Source organism: Primulina huaijiensis, chromosome 18, assembly GCF_012295235.1.
Source record: "Primulina huaijiensis isolate GDHJ02 chromosome 18, ASM1229523v2, whole genome shotgun sequence".
Taxonomy (NCBI): Eukaryota; Viridiplantae; Streptophyta; class Magnoliopsida; order Lamiales; family Gesneriaceae; genus Primulina; species Primulina huaijiensis.
Window position 1 is genome coordinate 5,510,157 of NC_133323.1, and position 27,936 is coordinate 5,538,092.

At 34.5% G+C, this 27,936-nt stretch overlaps 3 protein-coding genes and 1 non-coding gene across 4 annotated transcripts; 1 reads left to right on the plus strand and 3 right to left on the minus strand.

Annotated features, from left to right (window-relative positions):
- The first annotated feature begins 1,019 nt into the window (after positions 1 to 1,019).
- On the plus strand, positions 1,020 to 11,027 carry LOC140964372 (DNA polymerase I A, chloroplastic/mitochondrial-like). The gene is made up of 13 exons (XM_073424079.1): positions 1,020 to 1,408; positions 1,805 to 2,168; positions 2,283 to 2,753; positions 2,868 to 3,059; positions 3,212 to 3,885; positions 4,413 to 4,866; positions 5,865 to 5,960; positions 6,644 to 6,736; positions 6,816 to 7,010; positions 8,927 to 9,019; positions 9,106 to 9,318; positions 9,405 to 9,494; positions 10,489 to 11,027. The coding sequence occupies exons 1-13, from the start codon at positions 1,278 to 1,280 to the stop codon at positions 10,648 to 10,650; spliced, it is 3,228 nt and encodes a 1,075-aa protein (XP_073280180.1). The 5' UTR covers positions 1,020 to 1,277; the 3' UTR covers positions 10,651 to 11,027.
- A 2,132-nt stretch (positions 11,028 to 13,159) lies between these two features.
- Positions 13,160 to 13,528, minus strand: LOC140964645 (uncharacterized). The gene has a single exon (XM_073424506.1). The coding sequence runs from the start codon at positions 13,526 to 13,528 to the stop codon at positions 13,160 to 13,162; it is 369 nt and encodes a 122-aa protein (XP_073280607.1).
- Positions 13,529 to 16,944: 3,416 nt separating this feature from the next.
- Positions 16,945 to 17,016, minus strand: TRNAM-CAU (transfer RNA methionine (anticodon CAU)). Its single transcript has one exon. It is a non-coding gene; the product is annotated as a tRNA-Met (tRNA).
- A 451-nt stretch (positions 17,017 to 17,467) lies between these two features.
- On the minus strand, positions 17,468 to 19,251 carry LOC140963719 (F-box protein At3g62230-like). Its single transcript, XM_073423099.1, has 3 exons — positions 18,218 to 19,251; positions 17,959 to 18,132; positions 17,468 to 17,797 (listed from the first exon to the last, which is right to left on the minus strand). Exons 1-3 carry the CDS (start codon positions 19,130 to 19,132, stop codon positions 17,477 to 17,479), a joined length of 1,410 nt encoding a protein of 469 aa, XP_073279200.1. The 5' UTR covers positions 19,133 to 19,251; the 3' UTR covers positions 17,468 to 17,476.
- Between the last annotated feature and the right edge of the window lie 8,685 nt (positions 19,252 to 27,936).

Consider the following 27,936-nt stretch of genomic DNA (forward strand, 5'->3'; position numbering starts at 1 on the left):
TGACGACGACAAATATGAGGATTACCAGAAGCAAGCGAGGTAGAAACAGTTGTGACAGTCCTCATGGAGGTGTTTTGACGTAGGAGGAGACTGTTTGGGTGGTGTGTGGGGTTATGGAACTGGTCTTAATTTGGGGGCGACAACGGGGATTGTGACTGAGAAATTTCTTATTGTCGAAAAGAAATTTTGGGAAAATAGGGCAAAATGAATTGGGAAGAAGGAACTTGGGGATAAATTTTGTTGGAGAAGTTTGTAACATTTCATTGCTACGTCACCCGCCACGTGAGTGCCTTTTCAGGTGGCTGTCATGTGGCACCCACCTCATTTTTTAAAAAATAGTTGAATTATTTAAATCTTTCTAATCACTCGTCTTCGCCCAAATCTCTCGATTCAAATCGATCCTCTCATCAAGTCTATCCATTTGTCGCTGCTACCGCCAAGGCTCGTCGCTTGGGGCCAGAAAGGTTTTTTGTCGGGGATGGCGAGGTTGTGTTTCAGCGGAAATTAAATAGAATGAAGAAAACTACAAGACATTTAAACTTGCAGTTTCATACCCGCAAATATTGTACAAAATTGTCGCAATAGTGCAAAAAATTTAGACGTCACAAGATATTGGATATTTAAACTTGTAGTGTACTTACTTAAGTTTAAATGTTGGCGAGTTTGAAGAAGGAGATTTTGAGGGAAGTTACTAAAGTATGTAGAGGTTGCAATGGCGACAAAGGCAAAGATGAAAATGGTTAAAAACGAGCGAGATAGAAGCAGTGACGATGGTTTTTGCGGAGGTGTTTTGACATGGGAGGAGGCCGTTTGAGGTTAAGCGTGAGGTTGTGGAGCTGATCTTAATTGGAAGGAGAAATTTGGAAAAAGTTTATATATATATTTTGTTAGTAAAAAAAGTTGCATATCACTACGTCACCTAGCCTGTGAGCGGAGGCTCATGGGTTGTCCACCGAATGCTTTGCTCACATAATTCTCTATATATAATTATAAGGAAAAAAAAGAAAATAAAAAAATTAATTAAAATTACAGCGAGCTCCAAGGTGAAGCTTTTCCCTCCCTCTTCCCCTTCCCTGCTTTCTGGTCTCTACCACAATCCCCGAGTCTCTCTCTCTCGCTCTATAACGCATTTATGTTCACTTCGCCCGCTTCCGCTTCTTGTCACGCCGCAACGCACTCCACGACAAACAATTGATAAATACCTTATCAAGACGGCAGCTTTCTGTAGTGTTGTTAGTTTCAGGACTAGCAAGAAGCTAGGCAGAGTCGCAGCGCCGATGGCTAAAATGGGTTTCTCTGCTCAGACTAATGCCTTCTGGCCTTCCTCCTTTTACCCTCAGTATTTCTGGCTTTGCCGCTCCGGTACTCGGTTTTGCTCCTTTTCTTCTACGACCAAAGTTTTCAGCAGGTTTGGTTTCTTTAGAACTCACCCAGTTAGTTCTAATTTTTTTTTTCTGGTGGAATATGTTACCTGCGCACGTGTTGTAGAGAGCTCGGTATTTTCTAATGTTTCGGGTGCAAACTATTAGAACTAGAAGGGTTTTTTTTTTTCTTTTTCGTTTCCTTAATTTGGCTTTCTTGAAAATGTGGTTCTGGTTGTGGGTAGCAATTAGTATTATAATGTAAGAGCCTTTTTTTTTATAAATTAAGTAATTTTACTTGGTTCAGACGTTGAAGCTTTCTTATTATCTTGTAGTGAGGATTTTAGTGTGGAAATTTGTAAAATTGCGGCAGTGGGTTGAATGCAGACTACCCAGTTAATTTTTGTGATGCATGTTCGTAATTTGTAAGTGATATTTTGCAGACTGGATGGAAGAGAGCCCCAAAGTGCTAATAGCCTCTTGTCAAACGGAACTCTTAATGTTGATTTACTTGAGTTAAAACATAGGCCGAGTTATAGCACGTTTCCATGCGATGAAAGTGAAAGACGAAGAAATACTTTCAAGTTTCCTCCCCTGAATAAACCTTCTGTGCATGGAGAACTTAATCATGGAATTTGGGACGGTGGAATTTCTGCTGGACATACTGCGGCAGACTGGGGTAAAGCTACTGAAGAATGTAAAATGAAGAAGAGAGTATTTGCTATTAGCAATAATCAATCTGCAAATCTTGAAATACTCTGTCAAGAAAACATTGCAGACAAGGCCAAGTCTGGGAGAAGCAACATTGTGAGATATTCTTAAAACTGACTGCTTTGAAGATGCAAGTCTTTCATTGACAATCGTCACTATTAACAAACACTGCCTAAGTGTTCTCATGATGAAAATTTGTTTGTTTTGCAGTATGAAGGAGAAGGAAGTGGACTAAGCAAAAAGGACAGCGAAAACATTGGAAATGTTGGACATGGACCTTGTATGTCCCATGACCGAGCATCTGTTATTCAAGTGGGACGTGACCTAGAATCTTATACAAATGACGGAGAAAAGAAAGTTGTTATTCAGAGTCGATCGATGCCAGAAGGTGCTCATCTCAATGGCTTGAAAATTTATGGTCATCAAGGTTTGATAACTTGCATGGACTACGTCCCAGATAAAAAAGAACATGATATGACCAATAGAAAACCTGTCTCCACTGACAGAGATGGTGAAATTATCACTGGAAACATTGCCACTGCTGAAGCCACAGAACTCCGTAAAAGGCTTAGCAAGGTCTATGACAAGGTTCTTGTGGTTGACAGCATCACAGCAGCTGAGAAAGTAGTCGACATGCTCACCAATCAATACAAAAATCGCATCCATGCTTGTGATACAGAGGCATGTATTGGCTCGAACTTCACTCATACTTTTGTACTTTTAATCCCCAAATTTGTGCAAGATAGTGTCATAACTTGGCTTTCTCTTCTCTACATTATTGTTAATGACTTATAGGTGGCCAACATTGATGTGAAAGAGGAAACACCAGTCAACCATGGAGAAATTATTTGTTTCAGTATATATTCTGGTTCAGATGCTGATTTTGGTGATGGCAAATCTTGCATCTGGGTAGATGTCCTTGATGGAGGTGGCAGAGATCTTCTGGCCGTATTCACTCCATTTTTTGAAGACGGGTCTATTAAAAAGGTTTATCATTTACTTGTGTCCATTGCTGCAGGATCATCTTTTATTGGTCATTTTGAATTTATCCTGTCAATATAGATACTTGAAGCAGCATGATGGAGTGGTTATGAACTTGAATTTTTATCATCGTAATCGGTTTCCTTGCGCCTTTGCAGGTGTGGCACAATTATAGCTTTGATTGTCATGTCATAGAGAACTATGGACTTAAAGTTGCTGGTTTCTTTGCTGATACAATGCACATGGCTCGATTGTGGAATTCCGCTCGGCGAACCGAAGGTGGGTATTCTCTAGAAGCACTGACAGGTGATTCGGAAGTCATGTCAGATGCTAAGAGAGGCCCTGGTGAGGAAGTGATCGGAAAAGTGTCGATGAAAACTATCTTCGGAAGAAAAAAACTGAGGATTGATGGATCTGTGGGAAAATTAATCATCATTCCTCCTGTTGAAGACCTACAAAGAGTTGAGAGAGAACCATGGATTTGTTATTCTGCTTTAGATTCAATCAGCACATTGAAGCTTTATGAAAGTTTAGAGAAGAAATTATTGAAGCGCTGTTGGAGACTTGATGGGCAATATAAAGGATCGATGCTTGATTTTTACAAACAATTCATGCGTCCATTTGGTGAACTTCTTGTAAAAATGGAAGCAGAGGGGATGCTGGTTGACCGTTCCTTCCTTTCTGAGATTGAAATGGTAGCTAAAGCAGAGCAGCATGTTTCGGCAGCTAGATTTCGCAAGTGGGCATCAAAGTATTGCCCTGATGCCAAATACATGAATGTCGGAAGTGATACACAGTTGCGACAGCTTTTTTTTGGTGGTATACAAAACAGGTATGGACAAACATTTATACTATACAAAACAGGTATGGACAAACATTTATACTGAAGAAATCCCTATGCTGATATACAAACATTATTATGTTCATAAACTCCTAATATGTTAATTTGGTTTCAAATCCTTTACTCTATTGGTTCTTTTTTCAAATTCCTCCTTGTATTATTTCTTGGTACGGCAAATGGTAACAAAAGCTGTTAAAGTTTAAACATCAATTCTCAGCAAAATTGTAGTATGCTGATGGGCCTAATAGAGTAAGAGAGCATCATGGGTTGGTTTGAACCTTACAGAATTAAAACTAACCTGAAGTGGAATGGTAATTGAAAAACTTGGCCTGTCATTTTTCAATACTGTAGAGAACTATAAATTAAAACTTCAATGGAATTGAGGCATTCCTTGGGTAGCTAACTAAAATGCTCCATCCTTATGAACAAGTCACATCTTCTGAAGCAATGAAAGTTTCAGTATCTCTCTTTTTGTTTGGTGTATTTAATTTTTCTTCTTCCTCACATTTTATTTGCAGAAAGGACCCCAATGAGTTTCTTCCGGTGGAGAAAGATTTTAAAGTTCCGAATATAGATAAAATTATCGAAGAAGGCAAGAAGAATCCCACAAAATACTGTAAAATCACACTGCGCAAGCCTGATGGTGTTGACATTGTGACTGACAAGTACACTGCAAGCGGTTGGCCTTCTGTTAGCGGAGATGTTTTAAAGAGTCTAGCTGGAAAGGTTTCTGCTGACTTTGACTTTGTGGATGAAGACATTGATGAAGAACTGACTGAAACTGTGGCTAAAAACCTTTCCGAGGACAATGAAACACCTCCTAATGAAGACCCTGATACCTCTGCTTATGGATCAGCTTACGCTGCCTTTGGTGGTGGACAGGCAGGAATTGAGGCTTGCCATGCCATTGCTGCTTTATGTGAAGTTTGTTCGATAGACTCGCTCATATCCAACTTTATTCTCCCATTGCAGGTTACTGCTAAACTTACCCGGATACATGATTAGAATGATGATTAATGTCATTAAAAATGATATGAATGAATAAACAATGGTGTTTTTTAGGATTAAGGTCTGATTTGGGTTTTTCGCTTTCCTCTCATGTTTCTCGTTGGGTTTGGGTGAGAGGGTCTCCTGGAACATTTATTCTCATATTAAACTAGTAAATGTTGAAGTGTAGCATAGAGAATGATAAACAAAATCTGCTATGTTAAAATTCCTAAAACTTATTCCGGTGGTAATGTTTGATATGTTTCTTAGTTTCTGAAATTATAGAAGATATTTATTGAAACTGTGTTTAGAAGTTGAATCGGAGAATGTGATGTATGTTTCCTTTTGTTTTTCTAACATAAAACTCATGTCATTTCAAAATATATCGAGTTTAGTTTTTCAGTAACACTTGCTTTCGTTGTTGGAAGCATGCATGTTAATATGTTTTGCTGTATTATGTTGGAAGATAATATCGTATTAATATTGCTTTTGATAGTGATGATAGTTGAAACTTATAATGGTTGTATTTGGCAATGTGTAAGTGGGTGGCTTTATATTGTGGAAAAGAAATTAAAAATCAGATGGATTTGTTTGGATGTATTTCCAGAAAATTAAAATGCTTCTAGAAAATATAACCAAACATTGACTAATTCAGATGATCAATATTTTTTAATAAAATAATGAGGTGTTGGGGGGAATTAATTTTTGGACTTGCATTCTTACAACTCCTGTGGATGTTATTTATTCTTTAATTTTTTTAAGATGCTGTAAACTGAGTTCTCTGGAGTTAGAAAGATGGTCTCCTGTCTACTACTAGAGGATATCTTTTATATCTATCATGAAATTCCAGATTCGGAAATCCTATATTTATTTTTCTAAGATTAGCCTCTTTATAAGACAATAGTCTGTCATTAGGAGTGTGGACATATTTAGTGATTCTGTGTCTCTAATTTATGCAACCGTACTGTTTCACTCTAATATAGGGCAATCATATATCTGGCAAGAATGGGAGAATCCATTGTTCCTTGAATATTAACACAGAAACCGGGCGGTTGTCTGCAAGAAGGCCGAATTTACAGGTTTGTCTATGGTGTTATCTTTTGAAAATAACTAAAATAACGCCTTGTGTACTGTAGTCAAATTAGCTTGCAACTCTATTTTTTTAAATCTCGTTGAAGTGTTAGGCTTATGGGTTGGTTCCAGAATCCAGAGTGACGTGATTTCTGTTGATGAATTAAGTATGCTGTGTTTGTTTGCTTCTCGTGCAGAGACGTGTTTTTATGGTGAATTATTATGCTGTTTTTTATTGCTTTCGTGCAGAGACAACTTTCGTCCATCCCATCACTACTGCTACATAAGGTCAAAAGTATGCTACCCCCAAAAATTTCAATTTAAAGTAGCAAAATTTCCAATAAGAAAAATCTCATATCAATTTCAGAAACATTTTCCTCAATTTTTTAAAAAAAGAAATTTAGAAACTACTTTCAACATTTTTTAGTTGGTGATACCGGAAAGCCAAAACAAACACCGCCTTCATTTCTTGAGTTAGGGTAGCGGTGGGGTGTGTAGATACATGAATAGCATTGGCATCAGCAAAATGCATTGTTTGAGAATAACTGCCAATGCCATTATAACTGTAGGCTGATCTATAGTATTCATGTTTATGGTGGAAAAACCACCTAATATAATCTGAATTTGGGAATTCTCATCATATATTTTTCAGTGAAACTGCTTATTATGATATTCTGATTCTAAAATTCAGAACCAGCCTGCCTTGGAGAAAGATCGATATAAGATTCGTCAAGCTTTTGTAGCTGCACCTGGTAACTCTCTGATAGTTGCTGATTATGGACAGGTAATGACTTGGACATTCAAAAATATAACTACTTTACTTGTTTTATTTTGTTTGTGATAAAATGTGTTTGCGCTATCAGTTAGAACTTAGGATTCTTGCACATCTTGCCAATTGTGAGAGCATGTTGAATGCTTTCAAAGCTGGCGGAGACTTCCATTCCAGAACAGCAATGAATATGTATCCACACATTCGTGATGCTGTCGAACGGAAGGACGTACTTCTTGAGTGGCATCCTCAGCCTGGTGAAGATAAGCCTCCGGCCCCTTTACTAAAGGTTATTATCGAATCTTCCCCGTTGATTAATGTTGACTACATTTTTCCAGTAATAGCATGTGTGCTGCACTAGCCTCTTGATCTTTTTGTTATATTTGTGAACTTTGTCAATCTAGATAAATACGTCGTTGAGAAATTCAATAAATATATCATGGGGAACAATATTACATAATCAAATATGGTACTTGTCACACTTTATACTAAGGATAAAATTGTTAATAAGCTCAAGCTAACTCTAGGCTCACAATCTTTACTTGATTATTTAATCTCAAAACCCAACTAGGGTTTAGAAGATGGTTGAGACTTGAACTAAAAATATTTTGTTACTAAATAAAGATGCTCATGCCTAAAAATAACGAACTTAAGAACTTGTATTACAATCAAGAATATGATTTGATTTTACTTCTTTGAATTTTATTTGATACTGTGTTTTCTTTCCTATGAATGATTTGTTTTTTTAGAAGGAAACAATATTATATTAATAATTAAAATCTATTAATTACAAAAGTCGGACAAGTGAGCCGCACCCTAAAAAAGGCCCTGATAATATTAACATGAATAGCTCCAATCCGTAAAATCTGAAATCGAGAATGTCTTGAACTTTTTATGCTTCCTAATCCAACTAGACGTCCGAAGCTTAATCTTGTTCCAACACTCTTCAACCAACTCTTCTATGTTATAAAACTTATATTCTTCTCCAACCAAATTGACCAACAAATACAATGAACTACACCGTCCAAAAAATTCTACCGTTCCTGCCAAGGTCGTATCAAGATCTGCAGCAAATAGTTCCTTCGTTGATTTGGTTTTATGTGTGAATCATGGAGAATAGAGTGATTGGTAATTGGGACATGCTTCGGCTCGGCTTAAAGCTTATCTGAATTTTCTGACCAAACATAAACTTTTAGGAAAAAGCGCAGACAAAGTCTGGCCGAGTGTGATCCTAGAACTTGGCTCCATCGGCGCGATTGGCAGCTCTAGTTAAGGAATCAAATTTTTTATATACTGAGAATCAGTGTTAGACTTGAGATTTAAAAAGTGCTACCAATTCATGTTTGTTCTGATTTGTCTTCCTCAGAGAACCAATTATAGCCAATTGTCTCCTCTAACAGGAGAAAAGGTAGATTTGAATTGTCATCAGGTTTTAAAATTTGAAATGAACTTTAGCTGTGTCAGAGAATGGTCACATCTTTGTCGATTTTATACTGCTGATGAATCTTACTGCTACTAGATACGCTACCTGTGACTAAGATAGGAGAAAGGCTCATCTCGTTATTCCTTTGGCGTCTATGGTTTTCTAGGAGAAGTTGATGGGTTAATGTATGCTCGAAGCTTATTTTGAAGGTTCTGAACTGTTGAGTGCTGAGTGCAAAAAATGTTTGGACTATAATGACTAAAGATTGAGCAGATGTTGAGCATGGCTGCATGGGCGTTGTACTATAATGGAGATGGCAAATTGATGCATGTATAAGTTCCAAGGTTCTCTTTACAATTTGAGATCCGGTGGATTAAAATCACACCCAGTACATGGTTTACCTGTGGTTTCCTCTTTCTTTCCACTCAGGGCGAACCATGAACTTGCTTTTAGATGAAGCAAATCACTGAAATTACTCATTTGCTCAATTTTTTCTCTAACATAAAGCATGTCTTCGATTAAGCTACGTGATAACTGCCAGCTTGACCTGAATTTGATGCTTAAATAATCTGTCCACAACTCATCTTAAATAAGCAAATCTTTTATGAACTGCATTAGTGGGTTAAAATGGCACAAGCATGCCTTTTCAGAATGTTCCTTGATATTTGTCCAACTTAGGTAGCGAGAGCAACTTCATGTTAGGTGTTATCCATTTCCTTCAGAATCAAGTACAAGCTTGAATAACAGCAACAGCGGATAACACTATTTATATTTAATTTCAGGATGCTTTTGCTTCTGAAAGAAGGAAAGCAAAGATGCTCAACTTTTCCATTGCATATGGGAAAACTACTGTGGGACTTGCTCGTGACTGGAAGGTATGTTATTATTTTGGCGAGTTTCAAGTTTCAACTGGGAAAGAGTTCATACCTACAAATTCTGTGAATGCTATCCATGTTTTTAGGTGTCTCGTGAGGAAGCTCAGAAAACAGTTGATCTCTGGTACAGTGACAGAAAAGAAGTGTTATTGTGGCAACACGAACGTAAAAAACAGGCACGTAGATTTCGGTTTGTTGACACATTACTGGGACGGGCTCGTCATTTTCCATCTCTGAACAATGCCACCTCAGCCCATAAAGCTCACATAGATAGAGCTGCCATCAACACCCCTGTGCAGGTCCCTGTTTCCTAGTGGCTGTAATTTTTACAGTGCTTGCCTTTTAATGTTTTTGTTGACATGCTTTGACTTGCAAAATGTTATAGGGAAGTGCTGCAGATGTTGCTATGTGTGCCATGTTGGAAATATCGAAGAATGCACGTCTAAAGGCGCTAGGGTGGAGACTACTGTTACAGGTCAATTTAGCATACCTTGTTAAAATAAAAGGAACTGCCACTTGTATCAACTCACATTTGTACCTCCCATGTTTTGATTATTTGAAGTAAAATTTGCATATATGCTTGTGTTATGCATTATTACATCTATAATAGATTCTATTTTGTATGAGTAGCACAAGGTGCAATAATGCTTATAGATATCATAGCGTGTGGGTGCGCAGCGCAAGGCCTTCATCTATTAAGAATCTGGATGTTGTCTTGGTCGGGTTTTTTTTGTTTTTTTTAATAGTTTCAAATTGCAGTATGGCTCATTAATTTTTCCTCAAATTGTAGTATGACTATCATAAATTTTTACAATTATGATATTGCCCATATTTGAATATAAATGAAATTAATTACAAAAAAGACCTTACATGCACTAGCTGAAATGAAGTGTTTGAGAAGATGATAACCTTTATTGTAAAAATATCTGAAGTTTCATCGTGTATAACCCAATATGTTCTATACAAACCATTAAATGATAACAAATACTTATTATTCTCTAAGAATAGATAATATTAATATCTTACATTTCATTTTGGACTTATTATCTTACCATATAACTTGTGCTTAAAAAGTCTTGTGTGCCAAAAGCACTTAGAGTGCAACAAGGCCGTGGCTTTATGATTGAGGCACATTTCATTGAAGCGCTGCACCGGGTGCTTCAAGACCAAGTTCTTATCCGTAGCATGACCAGCCTTTATCTAAATCACTAGTTTTATGGTAAAAAAGAGTACTACTTGGCCATTTATCTAATACTGACTAGATATGACGCAACTGCTGTCTTACCTAAAGTTTCAGTTTGTTGCACTTTTACCGCTGTGGTGTGATATTGATTGATATTAATCAATCCTTTTCAGTAAATGGCATGAAAAATATACGGTTGTGTTTTGCAAATCTTCTTCCCTGATATAGCTGCCTCTTGTTCTTCACTATCGACTAAGAGACTCTATTGAGATGTTTATGTTAACAGGTTCACGATGAGGTGATCCTAGAAGGGCCAACTGAATCGGCTGAGGTTGCTAAAGCTATAGTGGTGGAATGCATGTCGAAGCCTTTCAACGGCGAAAACATTCTTAGAGTTGATTTGTCTGTTGATGCCAAATGTGCGCAGAACTGGTATTCTGCCAAATAGATTGAATCCCCATTTCTTGAACAAATTGGATTTCAACGAATCTCTCTTCTTAGACGGTGTTCCATCACATTCTTGGTGGGGTCTCGGCCTGACTACCACACTTTGACTCGGGGTGGGTGGTTCTTCGTCATTTTGTAATCTAGTCAGGGAGAGAGGAGCTTGTCAGAGATCCTTAAGCTGTATATAAGGTGGAAAACCACTTGCTCCGAGGATTGTCTCACATATAACTTCGATTTTTCCAGGTATCATCTGTTGTAAAATGAAAGTGGTGAAAATAGAGTGATAAATTTTTGAATTGTAAGGTTCTCTTTCACTTGTTCTAACCTGGTAACCTGTTTGTACACGTTTTTCTCATTCTAAATAAGCCTCTCGATCATACTTACCGGATATCTGAACTCCAATATGTTTTTGGGACAGTACATTTTATCTTTACCAATTATTATTTTATTACATTTATTACTAATTAGGATGGCAAATTAAGATAATTTTGTAATAGAAAAGTGGTTTAGCATGAAAACTAAAGTGTTATAAGTTAATAATGTTATAATTTTTTCTGTCGATTATTATATTTTATAAGCTATTATCGGTATTATTCTAACTTACTGAGCGTCTATAATTATTGTCAGCATTATTTTTTTTTATAATTTCTTATTATATTAAATGATGTTGTCCATATTTAATTATTATTATCACTATTATTGGTATTTAGAATATTTTATAAACTGTTTATTTACTTTTTATTATCATATTCTTTGTTATAATTAATTTATTATGTTTTATTATTATTATTAGTCGAATATTTAACAATTATTTATTAGTATCTAGGATGTAAAATTTAATATTATAATTTTTTAACTCAAAAGTGAATTAGTAATAAATGTAATAAAATAATATCGCAGATCTATATCTGATATAAACCTATAGTGAATAATAATAATTTTTGACATAAAAATAATATTTTTCACTCAAATAAACATATATTACATAATATACTTTTGACATAGTAATATTTTTAATTCAAATTAACATCACAAAAATTCATATGAGATAGTCTCATGGCTCATTTTTGTAAGATTCTTCTATCCGACTTGACCCATGAAAAATTATTAATTTATATATAAAAAATATTATTTTTCACTCCAAGTGTGAACCAGGTCGATCCGTCTTATGAATGTAGATCTGTCAGCTGTTTCACATTATCTCTACTCAATCAACATATATTACACAATATTTCTTCATAACATAGCTAACAAAATATGATACTTTTGTATTGAAAAATAATACTTTGAATATAAAATGTAATATTTTTTATGAGTAAAATACTTTTAATTCAAATTATTTAATATTAATCAATATTGATTCATAACATGATTAACAGATATGATATTTTTTTCTTTGAAAAATAATACTTTGAAATAAAATAATAATAATTTTTATAGATCAAATCGAAAATTCATCTCACCAAATTAACTCATGAGAAAACCTCGAACATGTTTTTGTGACCATTCTAAGTTTCTAACGAGGATACCAATTTATTTATTTCATACGGGACTAAAATTATCCCGATTCACTAAATTTTTACAATAAAATTAACTCATATTTCTTTGGAATTTGAAATTTCACAGAAATAGAACAATGCACTTAATTAACATACTATAAGTCATTCATATTATCAAAAAAATTAATTTTATTCAGTATATAACATAGACTTAAGTAAAGTGCCGTATCCTGCCAATTTTTTTTTAAATTAAAAAAACAAATTAGCTTAATAATCGTAGAACTANTAGTGTCCTATAACAACTATTTTGTATCCGTCTTCATTTTACGAAAACGATTAATCTAGTTGTTGTAACAACAATGGATTACCATGTGAACACGAATCCTTGACCCCAAAAAAAAAAAAATTTGTTTCATATTTAGCATTTTTAGGTTGCATTTGAACTCGTGCTTTCAAATATATCTAAACTACCGATATTAAATAAATTAATAAAAAGCATCTGATATAAATTCAATCAAACAATCCAATAAAAAAAAGATAGAAATCGATCTTGAACTGATTGATTCATATCAAATCTACAGTAGTTAACGTCAACATCCATATATGTATATAGAATAATTGTCCATAGATCTTTACATTAGCAGTCAACCAATAATTCATAAAAAAAAAATATCCAGGAAAAGTAGTAAACTTGGGACGATCAGTTTCTCGATGTTTAAAGAATCAGATTCCAACGAATGTAAACTCGGCTTGAGATCTGATAATAACAAACTCCTCCGAACTCGACCCAAAAAATAAAAAAATTGTAACAAGATGTCTGTCGTGTACTTTATTCTCTGTTTCAGACAGTACTCCTGAATAGTCTAAATGATACCTGGAACAAACCAAATTTGCTTCTGCTGCTGTATGATCAGAAGATGGGACTCCTCTCGAAATATTGGACTATGCAGCAATCAAGAAAAGGGATATCGGATGAAACATGAAAGAAAAACAGAATTTTCGTCTCAGTTGCTACCTTTTAAGATCTGACTTCAGATTCCTATATGTAAATCCTGACGTCTGATACCTTTCCACTACTTCAACCATAGCACACATGCTTGGTATAAGCCTGTTGCTTCCTCTCTTCTTCTTTCGAGCAATATTGATGGTTGATGATTCGATCTTAGGATCAGAAAACTTGACACTTGAAGCCGAGCACGCAAGATCGTGTGAAGGCTCACGGGAGCACCTCCTCGTACCTAGCTCTAGCCGGCTGAAGTAATCTATCTCTTTCTTGAATAGGGATCCAACAGTACCTCTTGTCCCTATTGCCACCAGATTTGGCTTTGCGCCCGTATTTTCATGAGGCATGGAGCCGGAAATATGGGGTGTGCGTGCCATCATTAGTTGACAAGGAGAGAATATCGATGCTTGTGCTTGCGGAGTTGTGGTTTGGGGTCGTCTTGTCTTGTTGGAAGACTTGTTTAGAATATGAGACATCTTCGGTTTATTTTCAATGTCAGTACTTTGTGATGTTGCATGAGTTCTTTCTTTGGCTTATATTCTAATCTAAAGTGGTGGCTCGAGAGATCGAGGAGACAGGTATCATTGGGTCGTGATGCGGTCATATAATTCATGTGGATGCAATTAAGTATGAATGCTTTTGTATGATAGCATAGTATTTTGGTTGACTCGAGCTACGTATCAAGCTCGAATTAAAATAACTTTCAATAGTCGAGCTCGAACTCAATTCACGAGCTTGGATTTTTCCAACCACCAGGCTCATGTATTTGGCGAGAACTCAACCCTCTGAGACAGTACTGATACTGAAACCCAACTTGAAATGCTACTCAACTAGCTCGGATTCGTTCTAGGCCTTGACCAGTTTAAGCTGTCAGCTGCACTGCTATCATTCAATGCACATTGGGTGAAGTTCGGATTAACACAATAATTTGTAAATAACATTAGCCAGATATACATCGCTAGACAAACACCGTACAACATGCTCACATGAGAAAATGTTGTAGGAAGATCGAATCTATGTTCATTGATCAAATACCAACTTACACCACCAACTCGAAGACACCCCCTAATAGGCACGAGCTGACTGACTCCCATTTGCTTTCATGTTTAGGGGTCCTATTTCTTAAAATCCTGTGAATTATGCATTATTTTATTTTATTTTCTTGCTTGATGTTTAAGTTATACGAATTCATAAACCAATTATATGCAACTGATTGGTAAACCTAACGTTTTCCCTATTGGTCTTTTTTGTATGTTGGTGGAATAAAAAGTGATATGTCGCCTTTCACGTTAGAGTAAATTGAGAGTGCATCGTTTGGTGAAAGAAGTGTGTTCTTTTTTAACCATCTTCCTTGTGGGGAAGGAAAGGGTCATGGGAACCAAATGAGATGCGTTTTCATCATCATGTGAACCTTATATTTAATGATAAAGAACATAAAATGTGACATTATATAACGACCCAGATGGATGGTATAGATCCAACATATATAATCAACGGTAGAGACAAAAAGGATGTTCTTCGGGGCGATTTCCTAAATTTCTTTATATCTTCAATTTTATTATGTAAATAATATCATATAGTTGTGTTGTGCTGCTATCCATTAATAATCGATTTATCCAATTTGAAAGTTTGACGCTAACGTTCGTATGCTACCCAAAGATAGGGATGTAAACGAGTCGAGCTGACTTGAACAATGTCAGGCTCGAGCTCGGCTCGTTTAAGGTATATACAGATTAAGAGCTCGGCACGTTTTAAAATTATTAAGCTTGCGAATAAATCGAGCTTCACTCGTTAAGCGATCGAGCTTGTTTTCGCGCTGGTCAAATAATATCATTTTCGAGCTCGTCGAGAATTTTTAGCCAAAATGTTTACAAAGACATGATAATTTATGAGAGTAGACTTATCGTTTTAAAGTCTTTCAATAACTTATCTTATATTCGAATTTCGATGTTGGACAATGCAAGTTATTATTTTACATTGAAGGCCCGACAAACTAGTCGAGCTCGAGTTTACGAGGCGAATATCCTTAAATTGAACTCGAGCTCGGTTTGGTAGATTTAACGAACGATATCGAACGAATTTTTTACCGAGACGAGCTCGAAGTAGCTTGCAAGCGGCTTGATTCGTTTTCATCCCTATCCAAAAGCTAGCATCTATGGTTTATGTGGTAACACATGGAAATTCCGATGAGACAAAAGCTACATACGTTTAATCACTCACCATTAAACCAAACCTAAGATGTCACAAAACGTCTCAATACTATTATCACTCATTCTCGTTTAATCCAGTAATTAATTATAGTTTTTATTCTCCATCTAAATCTAAATACCTAAAACACCATAAGATGAAATCTCATTAGGTGTAGTAATTGGTGGCATGCATCTTCTCTTTTTATTCAATATAAAATTAATAACCTTAAATTGTAAAGTTAAGGACCACCTGAAGTATCAACCAGACATTTGATGCCGTTTAAATCATGGGAATAATTTGGATCACTTTTTTGTGTCAATTATCCCTTTTGAGGTGTCTCCAAATCCAAACACACAGGTATGTTCAAGTGGCATGTTTCGGGACCAATTTATATACTTTCACTTTGTACGTGGTCCTATTCGTCATATTACATTCATTTAGTTGCACAACCACCACAACATAGAAAGGGTATCTCAGGTAACCCTTTCTATGTAAAATTATACGATGAAAAATTAAGGATCAGATCCCAAGTTTAGCCATGCATATTAATATTACCTCATCTCTGTTTAATTAATTAAGTGATGTTGTTTCAAGTACATATTAATGATGTTATCCCAAGGTAGCGGATCCGAGTGAATAAGTCAAGTTCGTGACATATGTGATAATATCAAAATTCACTAGCGTGAGCACCCTGATTGATTGATCACTAGGATCCACTACCTTCGGATAACATCATTTTTAATGATATAAACAGATGATGTTATCTGAAAGTATAGGATTGATGTTATCCGAAGTAGAGGATCCGAGTGAACAAGCCAAGTTTGAGGTATGAATAATCAGGAATCTTTTCTTTTTTTTATAAAAAAATCTGAAATATCAAAAATGGAAAGTGATCAATTGGAACATGACTCACTTTTTCTAAGTATCGGGGAAGATGATCGAAACATGTGACGTATGTGATAACCCGAAAATTCACTAGCGTGGGCGTCCCAATTGATTGATTGATCACTCGGATCCACTACTTTGAGGTAATAGTATTTAGGTATTTTTTTTTTCTTTGCTTCGTTGTAGGGTATATGAATGCAATAAATAAAGAAGAAAGGGGGCTAAGGGACGGATCTATATAATGTTGACATCAACCTTTGTGTATTTGGGAGGGACAAACAGATCATTATTATGTAATAATATATCATCAAGTGTATTTTGAGATATTTTTGGTTGAGTTCATGTATGCATGATATTCAATTACCTTATTTTTAGCTTATTTTCTTAAAATATCCTCGATCAATAAAAAAAATATCAATATGAATTTTTTTTAAAAAAAAACCATCAGAGTAAAAAAAAAGAAAGAATAAGGGTAAATTTAATATTGCAAATTCATGGACATCAAAGTGTATACAAAATGATGAATTTGTTTATTAAACGAAAATACAGAAAAAAAATAAATTTATAGGTATAATAATTAAAATAATGATTTTGAGATTAATTTTTAATCAGTCTAATAGTTTTTATTAATAAAAAAAATATTTTGAAAAATAATTTTTTTTAAAAAAAAGAGAAAAAACAAGAGTGGAGGTTTGAGAAGCTTGCTCTCATTCAACACTATCAGAGCCAGGTTTCGATCCTGGGACCTGTGGGTTATGGGCCCACCACGCTTCCGCTGCGCCACTCTGATTTGTTGACAATACAGTTTGTTTTATTTTTATAAAATTTAATGTAACGATGTCTGAGATACATTTGGTCCTACTCGAGCCAAGCCCAAAGCCCGTGAAGATTTATTTATTTAATTCAGAATGCTACTTGAAATTCTGAGTACCTAAATTATGTAAATCTTAACAAAATTAAATATATTGCAATTTTTTTAAAATTTTTTACAATCATATTTGACATTTGGGTCTTTCGTTTTTTTCGTCATGCTCCTTAATTAAATTATCTGACATCTATTTATGAAATTTCAGTTACACATATATAAAATAATATATGTAATATATATAATGAACAAAGTTTGCATGAAAATCACACAACCAGTTACACATATAAAATAATATATATTATAATATAATTTTAAATCAATATAAAGTTCCATAAATATAATTGAACCACAAATTAAAAGTATACTTAATGAAAGAAACAAACTAATTATCTGGATGGTGTGTGTATAATTGAAGACAAGGAGATGCAGTCCCCAACTGTATCAACCTTTGAAGGTTGCCTCTATACGTTGCTTCCATGTCGACGCCATTTGCGCCTTTCTCCTTCGACAAATCAACGAATAGATTCTCTAGAACAAACCCAAATTTGAGCAAATATCTAAGCACAACCATTTCATCGGTTGTCCCTTTGAATCCTTTCACCTTCACTGTCTTTAAACTTCGTTTCAGACATCGATAGATTATCTGATGTTGTTCGTGAATCAAGAATGGATGTTCTTCGTACCGGAATGGGGGTCCATAATCCTGAAATAATTAAATAAAAACACTAAATTATGGTATGTTTTTCGTTACATAAATATTGGAAAAAAAATATTTTAAAAAATAATTAACAAATGCATGTCCGTACAATATAGCCAGCTTTTTAAGATAAAACATTGTATTAAACGAAAATAAAGAAAGCTTACCAAGATCCTCTTGGGCGCCAAATCAATTTCAAGAAGTTCCAATTGTGGGCAGCTATCCAAGAAAAAGCTTATCCCATAATATTCGTTGATGTGCAACTGCGTCTTCAGTATCAAGTGTCTCATGTTTTCAAGCTTCGGTTGTAGCGACTGTGGTTCTTCACACATTGGTAATACCTTCAAACCGACATTATAATAATTAATTAGTTTGAAGATTTTCGAAATCATGTATGTATATATGCTTGAATGTTTGACGTATTACCTGAAGCATGTAGCTGCAAATGGTGAGAACCTTGACGCTGAAAATTTCTAAAAGCAGATTGTATAGCATTTCTCCATCTCCTTCGTCCGAAACTTCAGACTGAAGCCCGAAATCAAAGACTGCCTCCTCCATGTTCTTGTGATAATCCATTCTCATGTAAGTAGACAGACCGTAGTATTTGAAGGTAGTCAATAATGGCGCATCGACTGAGATCGATTCAGGTTCCATACATTTGTCAATTACCAGAACCTGGAGTCTCTGTGCACAGATAATCATGTCTCTCACATTCCAGCATCTTTTCAGGCTCAAAGTCTCTAACGAAGGGCACATTGCTATGAATCTGTTCAGAGTGTAACCGGGCACATCAATCCATCCTAGATGAACATTTTTCAGTGCATCGAAGTTGTTGCATTGGAGGAAATCAAATCTGCACGCAGACAACTGTAGGGATTCCAACGTTGCATGTGCTTCAATGAACGGAAGTTGGATGATCGTCTGTGGGTTATGGTCGAGATTCTGAACGTCCCAGGAAGGATTAGAGAAATCGAGATCAAGTGCTATGGGTTTCAGACATTTACCGGCGGCAAATCCCACACATCGCTGCATGTCGGAAACGTAGGCCGAACCCGGAGCAATGCTAGAGAAAACAACCCGGAATCTTCTCACTTCGGGTTCTCGGAAAGTTTCCATCCAGTGATGAATGAAATGCATGTATTCCATTCTTTGTGAAGCGATGTTCTCGTCGGAATCTCCCTGCCTGACGAAGAACTTCTCGTCGAGATCAATGTTCCTGGCGGCATGCCAGAAATGGCGCCACCTTCTCGACAGCATAGAAGTTCTGACAGCATCTCTGAATGGCAGAAAGGAAATGATTATGAGAATGACAGCCTCCGGAAGATAAGAAAAGTGATCCATTGATTCCTCCGCAGCAAGAAATCTCCAACAGTGGAGATTATTCAGCCTTTCAGGAGGCGGAATGGGGAGGATGTGGTTCAATCAATCAATCAATGGAGAAGGAAAAAAACGAAAAGTTGTCGGAGAAGGACTGTAGTTCGATTTTGTACATAATGGAATGATTATATGTAAGGATCGAAGGGACGTTGATTTGATGGCCAATCGACGCAGTTATTGTGAAAGGACGCGATTCTAGCATAGAGTCGCCGCCAATGGTCGGGAGTACTATTGGATTGTTGTGTTATTTTGACTAATGAATTTTGATATATAGTAATTTTTTTATTTTCAAATAATCAAGAAAATTGTATATCATGAATTTGATTTTAAAACTTTAAAATGATAATAATTATTATTCTAGAAATAATATTAAAAGATCAAAGGATAAATAAATCAAGGGTACAAAGTATTTGTTTACATGTTTTTCGATGATTAATGTGCTTAAATGATTGTTGGGTAGTTTTTTTTTTAAATCCTATCGGAAGTCTTTTTTTTCGGTATTTTGTTTTTTAAAAATAACTCACTCTCATGTATTTCAATACACTGTAGATAAATATTTTTAAAAATAAAACATATGGTTTCATTGACGATAATTTTCTCGAAAGAGAAGTTTAATTTTTGGTTTCATGTGCAACATTAGTGTTAACGACTATTCATCAGTGTTCCAAATTTTTTTTTTTTTTAAAATTTTGTGAGACGGTCTCACAAGTTAATTTTATGAGACGTGTATTTTATTTGAGTCGCTCATAAAAAAATATTATTTTTTATTATAAATACAAACATAATTGATCTGTCTCATAATATTATTAAAAAATATATAATATTATTAAAAAATATATGCTTAAACATGTGAAATCTACTCATATCTTTAAGGATCACTTGTCAGAAGTACGGCATAAAATCATCATCAATAATCATTAAGATGACTGCTTTCATTTGCACAGTTCTTAACTATTTTAATAATTTTATTCCTAACTTTGAACTATTAAAATTTTTATATCAAATACAAAATTCATTTTCAGTTCATTGAATCTGAAATCAACTCTAACAAGAAAGTTTTCACAGGGTTTTTTTTAAAATAATTTAAAAATAAAAATTTATTTTAAAAATAATTCAAAAAAAAAAATTACATCAATATTGTAATATGTGCTTACGAAGCACGGATGTTATTGATGAGGTGGAGAAGCACGGACGCTCTACGTGCAGCACCAGGCTCGTGCCACATCATCAATTCTGTTAACGCATAACTCAATATTTTTGTTTTTGGGTCTAGATTCCTTACATATTCGATATACTGGATATCATTTGCAAATTTTTCAGAAATAATTCAATCTTTTGCATCTCTTTCACGTGATTTCTGAAATATGTCGGATGAATCAATAAAAATTTTACAATTTATAGACGCGTATTATAATCTATAATCTATTTATATATATTGTGAACTTCGATCATATTTCAATGAGTTGTAAAATTTCTCCTACATTCAGCATAAATTTATCAATATTCTGAGAGATATCGCATTCTGCTTAAATTTTCTCTCAGATTTCCTCGGTAAAATGTCTAATATCGATGTATTATTATATTTTGGTAGTCATGTAATTATCGATAATGGATCGGTGAAATATAGATTTCATTTGTTAGACCGATATAATAATTACGATCTATTAATTTGTTGGAGTTGATTGAAGTTGTGCATAAAATGTTAGGAATTGATCCAATGAATTTTACTATGAAATTGTCAACCAAATATTCATTCATGGAGAGATCATCTTGGCATGAAATTCAAGTCAATCTCGGTGATGATGATGCTTTGGAGTTTATAATGCAATGTGACAATATGCATATGTTGCATTTATATATACGTGGAAGCAAATTCAATTGAGCATCATGTTGGATTTGATGATCCTGAATCCTACGTTCCACATACAACCGATTCAGGGTTTAATAACCAACTCGATACTTTTACATATGGTGGTTTTCAGGATCTAGAATTTTATGTTCCACAGGTTACTGAAGGACTCAGTAATATAAATTTCGATAATATAAGTGAGTCTTGGGATCAATATATCACTATCTCGTCGGAACAAAATGATGCTCTATATTGGCCGAATACAACATTAGATACTAGTGCTCGTTGTCCGGATCTGGCCACTAATGATGATATTTCTAGGAGTGATACTGAACCCGATATGTCATATAGCGAGTCTGAAGAAGAAGTGAATCATGATGAAGAAGTGAATACATTTTCAATTCCTGATGAGGGGACATCATCTCGGCAACCACCTCGTAAGATGTTACAGAAGTAAACCATACCATTTCTTTCTAACACTTCTGAGATGCCATCATTTTTCAATAAATTTTATGGGGAAGAGCCTCCTGATTCTGTCGGTGTATCTTCTGGAATGCAAACAAGCTATTATAATCCAAGGAGAGGTGAATTATGCGTTAATATGTTATTTAAAGATAAGAATGTTCTTATTGCATCTGTGAATAAATTATTCCATTAGAGTTGTCAGACGTGAGTACCATGTCGTGGATAAGTACACGCAGTTTGTGGAAATTACGTTGCAGAAATCATTCTTCTACGGTCATATGTCGATGGAGACTACGCGCTTCTTTGAAGACCAAAACTAGTTATTGGAAAATAACAAAATATGACGGGCCTCACACATGTATATCTATCTCTGTTGGTATAGACCATCAGAATTTGAACAGTGATATGGTGACACATACACTATTGGGAGTTGTTCGTTGCGATCCTTCGTATGAGATTAAGTATATCATTGAAAATGTGAAAGATAAATATGTATAGCAAATCTTGTATACGAAGGCATAACGAAGTTTGAAACGTACTATGGAAATTGCTTATGATACATGGGAGAGCTCCGTTCAATTACTTCCAAAATATATGTGTGCTTTGTCTAAATATAATCCAGGAACAACTGTGGAATGGAAGCATCTCAGATCCAACACTGTAATCCGTGCTTACGAAGCACGGATACTAGTCCACGTGAGCATTATCCGTGCTTCGTAAGCACGGATAATGCTCACGAAGCATGGATAATGCTCATGTGGACAAGTATACGAAGCACGGATTACAGTATTGATACAAAAAAATTTTGAATTATTTTTAAATAAATTTTTATTTTTAAATTATTTAAAAAAAACCCGTTTTCACAATATTCTCTACAATTTTATCTATGACAACTGAATTATTTTAAAATGACTAGATTACACATTTTTTAAAATTCATATATATTAAATTTAAACTTGAATATTTATATAAAAATATAATTATAATATTTATTTATTTAATATTTAAAATATTCATTTTTCTTATTTCTAAAACCCTAAAATTAAAAATAACGTCTTTGTAATCTCTACTAACACTATTTTTTAATTCATTCACTTATAAATTTATATAATATNATCACCAAGAGATCGAGGTATTTCTGCTAAATTACCATTCTAGATAAGGGAGAACCAATACCACACAGAGAAGTCATATTTCCAAATACCAAGGAGTCATATATATCCCAGAGAGTTATCTCAATTTAGACCAATAAAGTCGACGTTGGCTTACTAGATCACTCCCGATTCACAAACCATTCATTGGCCTATAATATGATGACTCCACACATTGTAAACACCTATTTGGCTTCTGGTAAGATGATTCCTCACGGTGTCTTTGACTACTTATAGTTTGGTTAGGTTATCTAGCAATAACACCTTGTCTCACTAGCTCCGAACTCACTATCCCTTTTGAGAAATATTGGTTCTTTGACCTGAAGGCAATGAACCCCCCCCACTTTTCTGGAATCACTCTTCTTGTTTCGGTATTGATTTCCCCTACTCTAGTAAGCCAACGTCGACTTTATTGGTCTAAATTGAGATAACTCTCTGGGATATATATGACTCCTTGGTATTTGGAAATATGACTTCTCTGTGTGGTATTGGTTCTCCCTTATCTAGAATGGTAATTTAGCAGAAATACCTCGATCTCTTGGTGATAGAGTCATTATTCTTTCTATTGAACTTTGATTCCTCGGCCTTGGGGCTACTGGTTCCACCTTTTGAATAACTAAGCATTTTTTTTATTTTTTTTACCATGACTCTTGTCATTTTCTTTCACGTATGGAACATCATCAAACCTTCTTCTATACTCGCACATCACTCCCTTGAGAATCCAATAACTTTTGATTTTCTTTTTCTACTGTAAAATGTTTTTGAAATGCCAACAAGTTTTAGCAGTATGATTAAATGCATGATAATACTTATAATATTTTATGGGGGAAATGAGGAAAAAGGGAGCGTTGCATATGTTTATTCGATAAAAGGGAGTGAAGAGTAATTTACTTTTTTATCCTCCATTTAAAATTTAATTTTTTTGATTAGTGATTTTTTATTAGTGGTGGGTCGAGGCTTGATATTTGGGTTGAGTCTCGACCCAATTTTTTTTATTATAACACACAACAATTTTAATTTTTTACAATTGCTATTTTTTTTTGTAGACTTACTTTTCCACGAAACTTAAAAGAGATATCAATTATATATTACATTCGATAGTATTTTTGATAATGTTATAACATTGTGATTTCTATGAATATTTTTAACAACTTACTTTGATTATAATATATATCTCATATTAAAACATTTACATATAAGATATCAATTATATATCACAAAAATATCGATTTTTATTTTAAACTCAATCAGTATCTTTTAATTATTAATTTTTATTTAATTATATCATATTAAAATGTTTAATATAAATATAAATTATTTATGTGTTAACATGTTTAACAATTAAACTCAACATCCACTCAAATTATTTATTCGAACTAAACTCGACCCAAACCTCAAACCCCAAAATTCACCCACTCGACCCACTCCACCCAAACTCTACTCACTCCACCCAAACTCAACCCAAAAGCACAAAACTCAACCCAAACGTCAACCACTCCACCCAAAAGCACAAAACTCACTCTACCCAAATTCCACCCACACCACATGCTCGACCCACGACCATTTGAAATATGTCATATGCTCGACCCACTCAACCCATTGCCCATTTGAAATATGCAACAAGACTCTACCCCCGCTCGACCCTGCTCGACTAATTTTATAATACTTACTTATAGTTCCAGTATTTGGGATAAAAACAATTATTTGATATTTTATATTGATTTTGAGTTGAATTTATGTGATCCATTTAAGCAGTTTTAATTAGAATTTTGTAGTTTCAGTACATCACAATGAAAACAATTTATTGGGTCGAGGATAGGATCGTGTGGGTAGAGCCTAAAGATCCAAAGACTCAACCCATCGACCCGGGTCGAGCTTGACCAAAGAATGTTTATTATTTTAAATTTATATTAAATTCACTTGGTAAATTGACTAATGATAGTACTAATTCAGCATTCTAGAAAATTAAAATTGAAATAAAATTAGCTAGATCGAGCTCACCCAAGTTGGGTCGAGCAAAGCTTGACTGGGTCGAGCTCGACCCAGCTTGGGGTTTTGGGTCGAGCTCGATCCACCTCGACCCAAAGTGGATATTTTGGAGGTGGCTCGACCCACGTTCAGTACACGAATAACATGAAAGCTCGACCCATTGAGAGACATTAAACATTCATTCCAATGAACATATTGGAGTGAAATTTGTTATGAATTTTTTAAGTTCTACTATTGTTATGAATTTTAAATACATTAAACATTTAGTCGATATTTAACTCACATGGTTTGACTAAATGATATATTTTTAACATAAGGTTCCAGTATTGTTATGAATTTTTTAACAACTTACTTAAATTATAATACATAACTCGTATTAAAATGTTTACATAATTATAAATTTTTACATACTTCATATACATTCTAATTATATTTAAATAGATCATCATAAATATCAATTATATATTATTTCAAAAACTCAAAATCCACAAACTCTATTCACTCGACCCAAAATCGACCCAAACCCTAAACCAAACCCTAAACCAAACCCCAAACTCCACTCACTCGACCCAACCTACACAACTCGGCTCAACCTTCTCAACTCGATCACAAAACTCCACTCACTCTTACGTTATTCTATCAATTTGTTAAAAATTCATATTATATGTATCATTTTTGAAATCTATATAAATTAAGAAGAGTGGGTCAAGCTATACAAATTATGAAATTTATGCAAATTATAAGTATCATTTATGAAATCATTTACCCACAATAAGAAGAGTAAAATAAAAAATAAAATTTATTCTTATTTTGTTTTAAAAAACAGTTTAAAAAAAAATAATTTTTTTTAGAAGAGTGGGACGAGTGAGCTCGACCCACTCTTCTTATTATTATTTTTATTTTAATAAAAAAATAAAAAAGAAATAAAAATTTTTTTAGAAGAGTAACTCGACCCACTCTTCTTATTATTATTTTTATTAAAAAAAAATTTAGAAGAGTGGGTCGAACTAGCTCCACCCACTCTTCTAATTTTTTTTTTTAGAGCTCGACCCACTCTTCTTATTTTTTATTTTTATTTTAATGTATTTCAGCACCTCGACCCACTTGGGTCGAGTTCTTCACACTTGGGTCGAGAGTCTGAAGAGTGGGTCGAGCTCGACCCAAACAAAGAGCTCGACCCAGGTGAAACATAACTAACTAATTAATGAGTTAATTGATGATCTCACCTAACTAACAGATTCAACTCCTTTTCTCGATTTAAAAAAGTCAAAATCCCTTCTATTTAATTAAATTTTAAATGGATCGTATATTTTTTATTGACCTTTATGTCTTTCAACTCCACCTTGGTTGGTTTTGACACCCGAGCTTTTGCTAGCATTTACCACTTGAAAGCCATACATAGACCCATCTTCAAACCCTTCAGGCTAGTACAAGGGATTAGTCACCACATGCTCATAGTTTATTAGTTGATCTGTATTTTCATTTCCGTTCATTTTCACATGTGATTGATTGATTTGCTTCACCAAACGTTTCCTCTTTTTTTGACCGTGGTATCAGCCCTTCATATTGTTCGGGGAGCGGAAATTTTTTGGCAGTGAGATTCAGCTGCTATGCGATTCACTGGTTCTAGATCCTTAGGTCGCTTATTCCTTTGATTTATAATGTGTCTGTCACTTGCTTTTTTATTTCATTTGATGGATATATTTCTGTCTAATAACTTGTTCACTTCTGTGATGTGGTAGATACATTTCATCATGACCAGAGAGTTTTGATATTGGGCGGTGAATGTCACCTGCCTTATAACTGCTTGAGCCTTGTTCCATATCCTTGGGATGATTACTCCCTTGACTTGCACTCACAGATCTGCTCATGATCGTCTGTATCACCACTGCTTTCACATAGATTAGAATGCCGTCAACCATAAGCTTTGACTAGAGACATATTTCGGTTCTATCAGACGTGTCAATTTTTGTTTGCACAAATTTTGATATTACAGTCATGCCAGGTGTTTTAGCAAAACAACATTAGTATTCCTATTAAAATCTAACTTCTACAACTCATACATTCAACTCATCAAAAACTTGCAAGTTCTGTGCAAATTCTAGACTTCAACTTTACACACTTTTAGATATTTGATTAGGTTTCTCAGTCTTTGAAAGCACCTTCCAGTTCCTAGCAAGTTTTATTATATTCTTTGTTAATGTAAATTCATACTATTTAGAAATTAGGTTTTAACAATAATATTGGTGTTGTAGAGTGTTGTTTTGCTATAACACGTGGTACGCCTACGATATCAAAATTTGTACTAACAAATGGCATATACAATTTCTCCCCCCCTGACCCTCCACACGGTAAAGTGACCAATCTCTCTTCTTCTTTTTTTTTTTTAATGGACGACCAAATTTTTATGGCCGTTATTAAATTTTTAAAAAGTATTTTACATTTAAAAATATTAAAAATCAAATAAATTAATAATTATTATAAAAACTATATACAAATTATAAAAAAGAATTGATTGAACATATTTAGAGTTTACATGGAGATACATAGTGTAATTCGTCCACTNGTCGAGTTCTTCACACTTGGGTCGAGAGTCTGAAGAGTGGGTCGAGTACGACCCAAACAAAAAGCTCGATCCAGGTGAAATATAACTAACTAATTAATGAGATAATTGATGAGTTAATTAATGATCTCACCTAATTAACAGATTCAACTCCCTTTTCTCGATTTAAAAAAGTCAAAATCTCTTTTATTTAATTAAATTTTAAATGGATCGTATATTTTTTATTGACCCGTGTTCGCTGTTTATTTGTAAGTTTTGAGAGTTTTTGCTACTAACCCTTGGAAAATAAGAAAATTGCGTTTTCAGACCCATAAAAACTAAATAAGCATTCTTGAATTATAAGTGACTTTTTATATTAAAAAAATGAACTATCTATTCGTGCTGACACGATTTTTTGAACATGCATTTATGTGGCGACTTCGACATGAAGCTCAACATTGAGTTAAAATTTCTCCTACATGAAATCATAGAATATATTGAGTGGTGATACCCAGAGTCCGGGTCATTCCATGACCCGGTATATTAAATGGATATCTCAAAATCAAGGTCAATCTGCAGCATAGATTCTTCTGAAACCGGGCATGTGGACGCCCGGGACATTTTCTCCTCGGACTATCGGAAGCCCGGGCTCTCTTATAAGCTCCCGGGTACCTCGATAACAGTGCCGCACTTGAGTGCGAAAGTAGGTAAAATCTTACCTCTATAAGCGTTCCTGACAAAATATTACTGATGGACATGATGGAAAAGTAGG

Bases quoted from the DNA above. Each gene is read 5' to 3' on its own strand.
- LOC140964372 (XM_073424079.1), top strand. From the start codon at position 1,278: ATGGCTAAAATGGGTTTCTCTGCTCAGACTAATGCCTTCTGGCCTTCC. The intron at 3,886-4,412 runs GTATGGACAAAC...TTTTATTTGCAG, and splicing joins TTTGGTGGTATACAAAACAG to AAAGGACCCCAATGAGTTTC. The intron at 9,020-9,105 runs GTATGTTATTAT...CCATGTTTTTAG, and splicing joins GACTTGCTCGTGACTGGAAG to GTGTCTCGTGAGGAAGCTCA.
- LOC140964645 (XM_073424506.1), bottom strand. From the start codon at position 13,528: ATGGCACGCACACCCCATATTTCCGGCTCCATGCCTCATGAAAATACG.
- LOC140963719 (XM_073423099.1), bottom strand. From the start codon at position 19,132: ATGGATCACTTTTCTTATCTTCCGGAGGCTGTCATTCTCATAATCATT. The intron at 18,133-18,217 runs GTAATACGTCAA...GTCGGTTTGAAG, and splicing joins TTTGCAGCTACATGCTTCAG to GTATTACCAATGTGTGAAGA. The intron at 17,798-17,958 runs GTAAGCTTTCTT...TAATTATTTCAG, and splicing joins TGGCGCCCAAGAGGATCTTG to GATTATGGACCCCCATTCCG.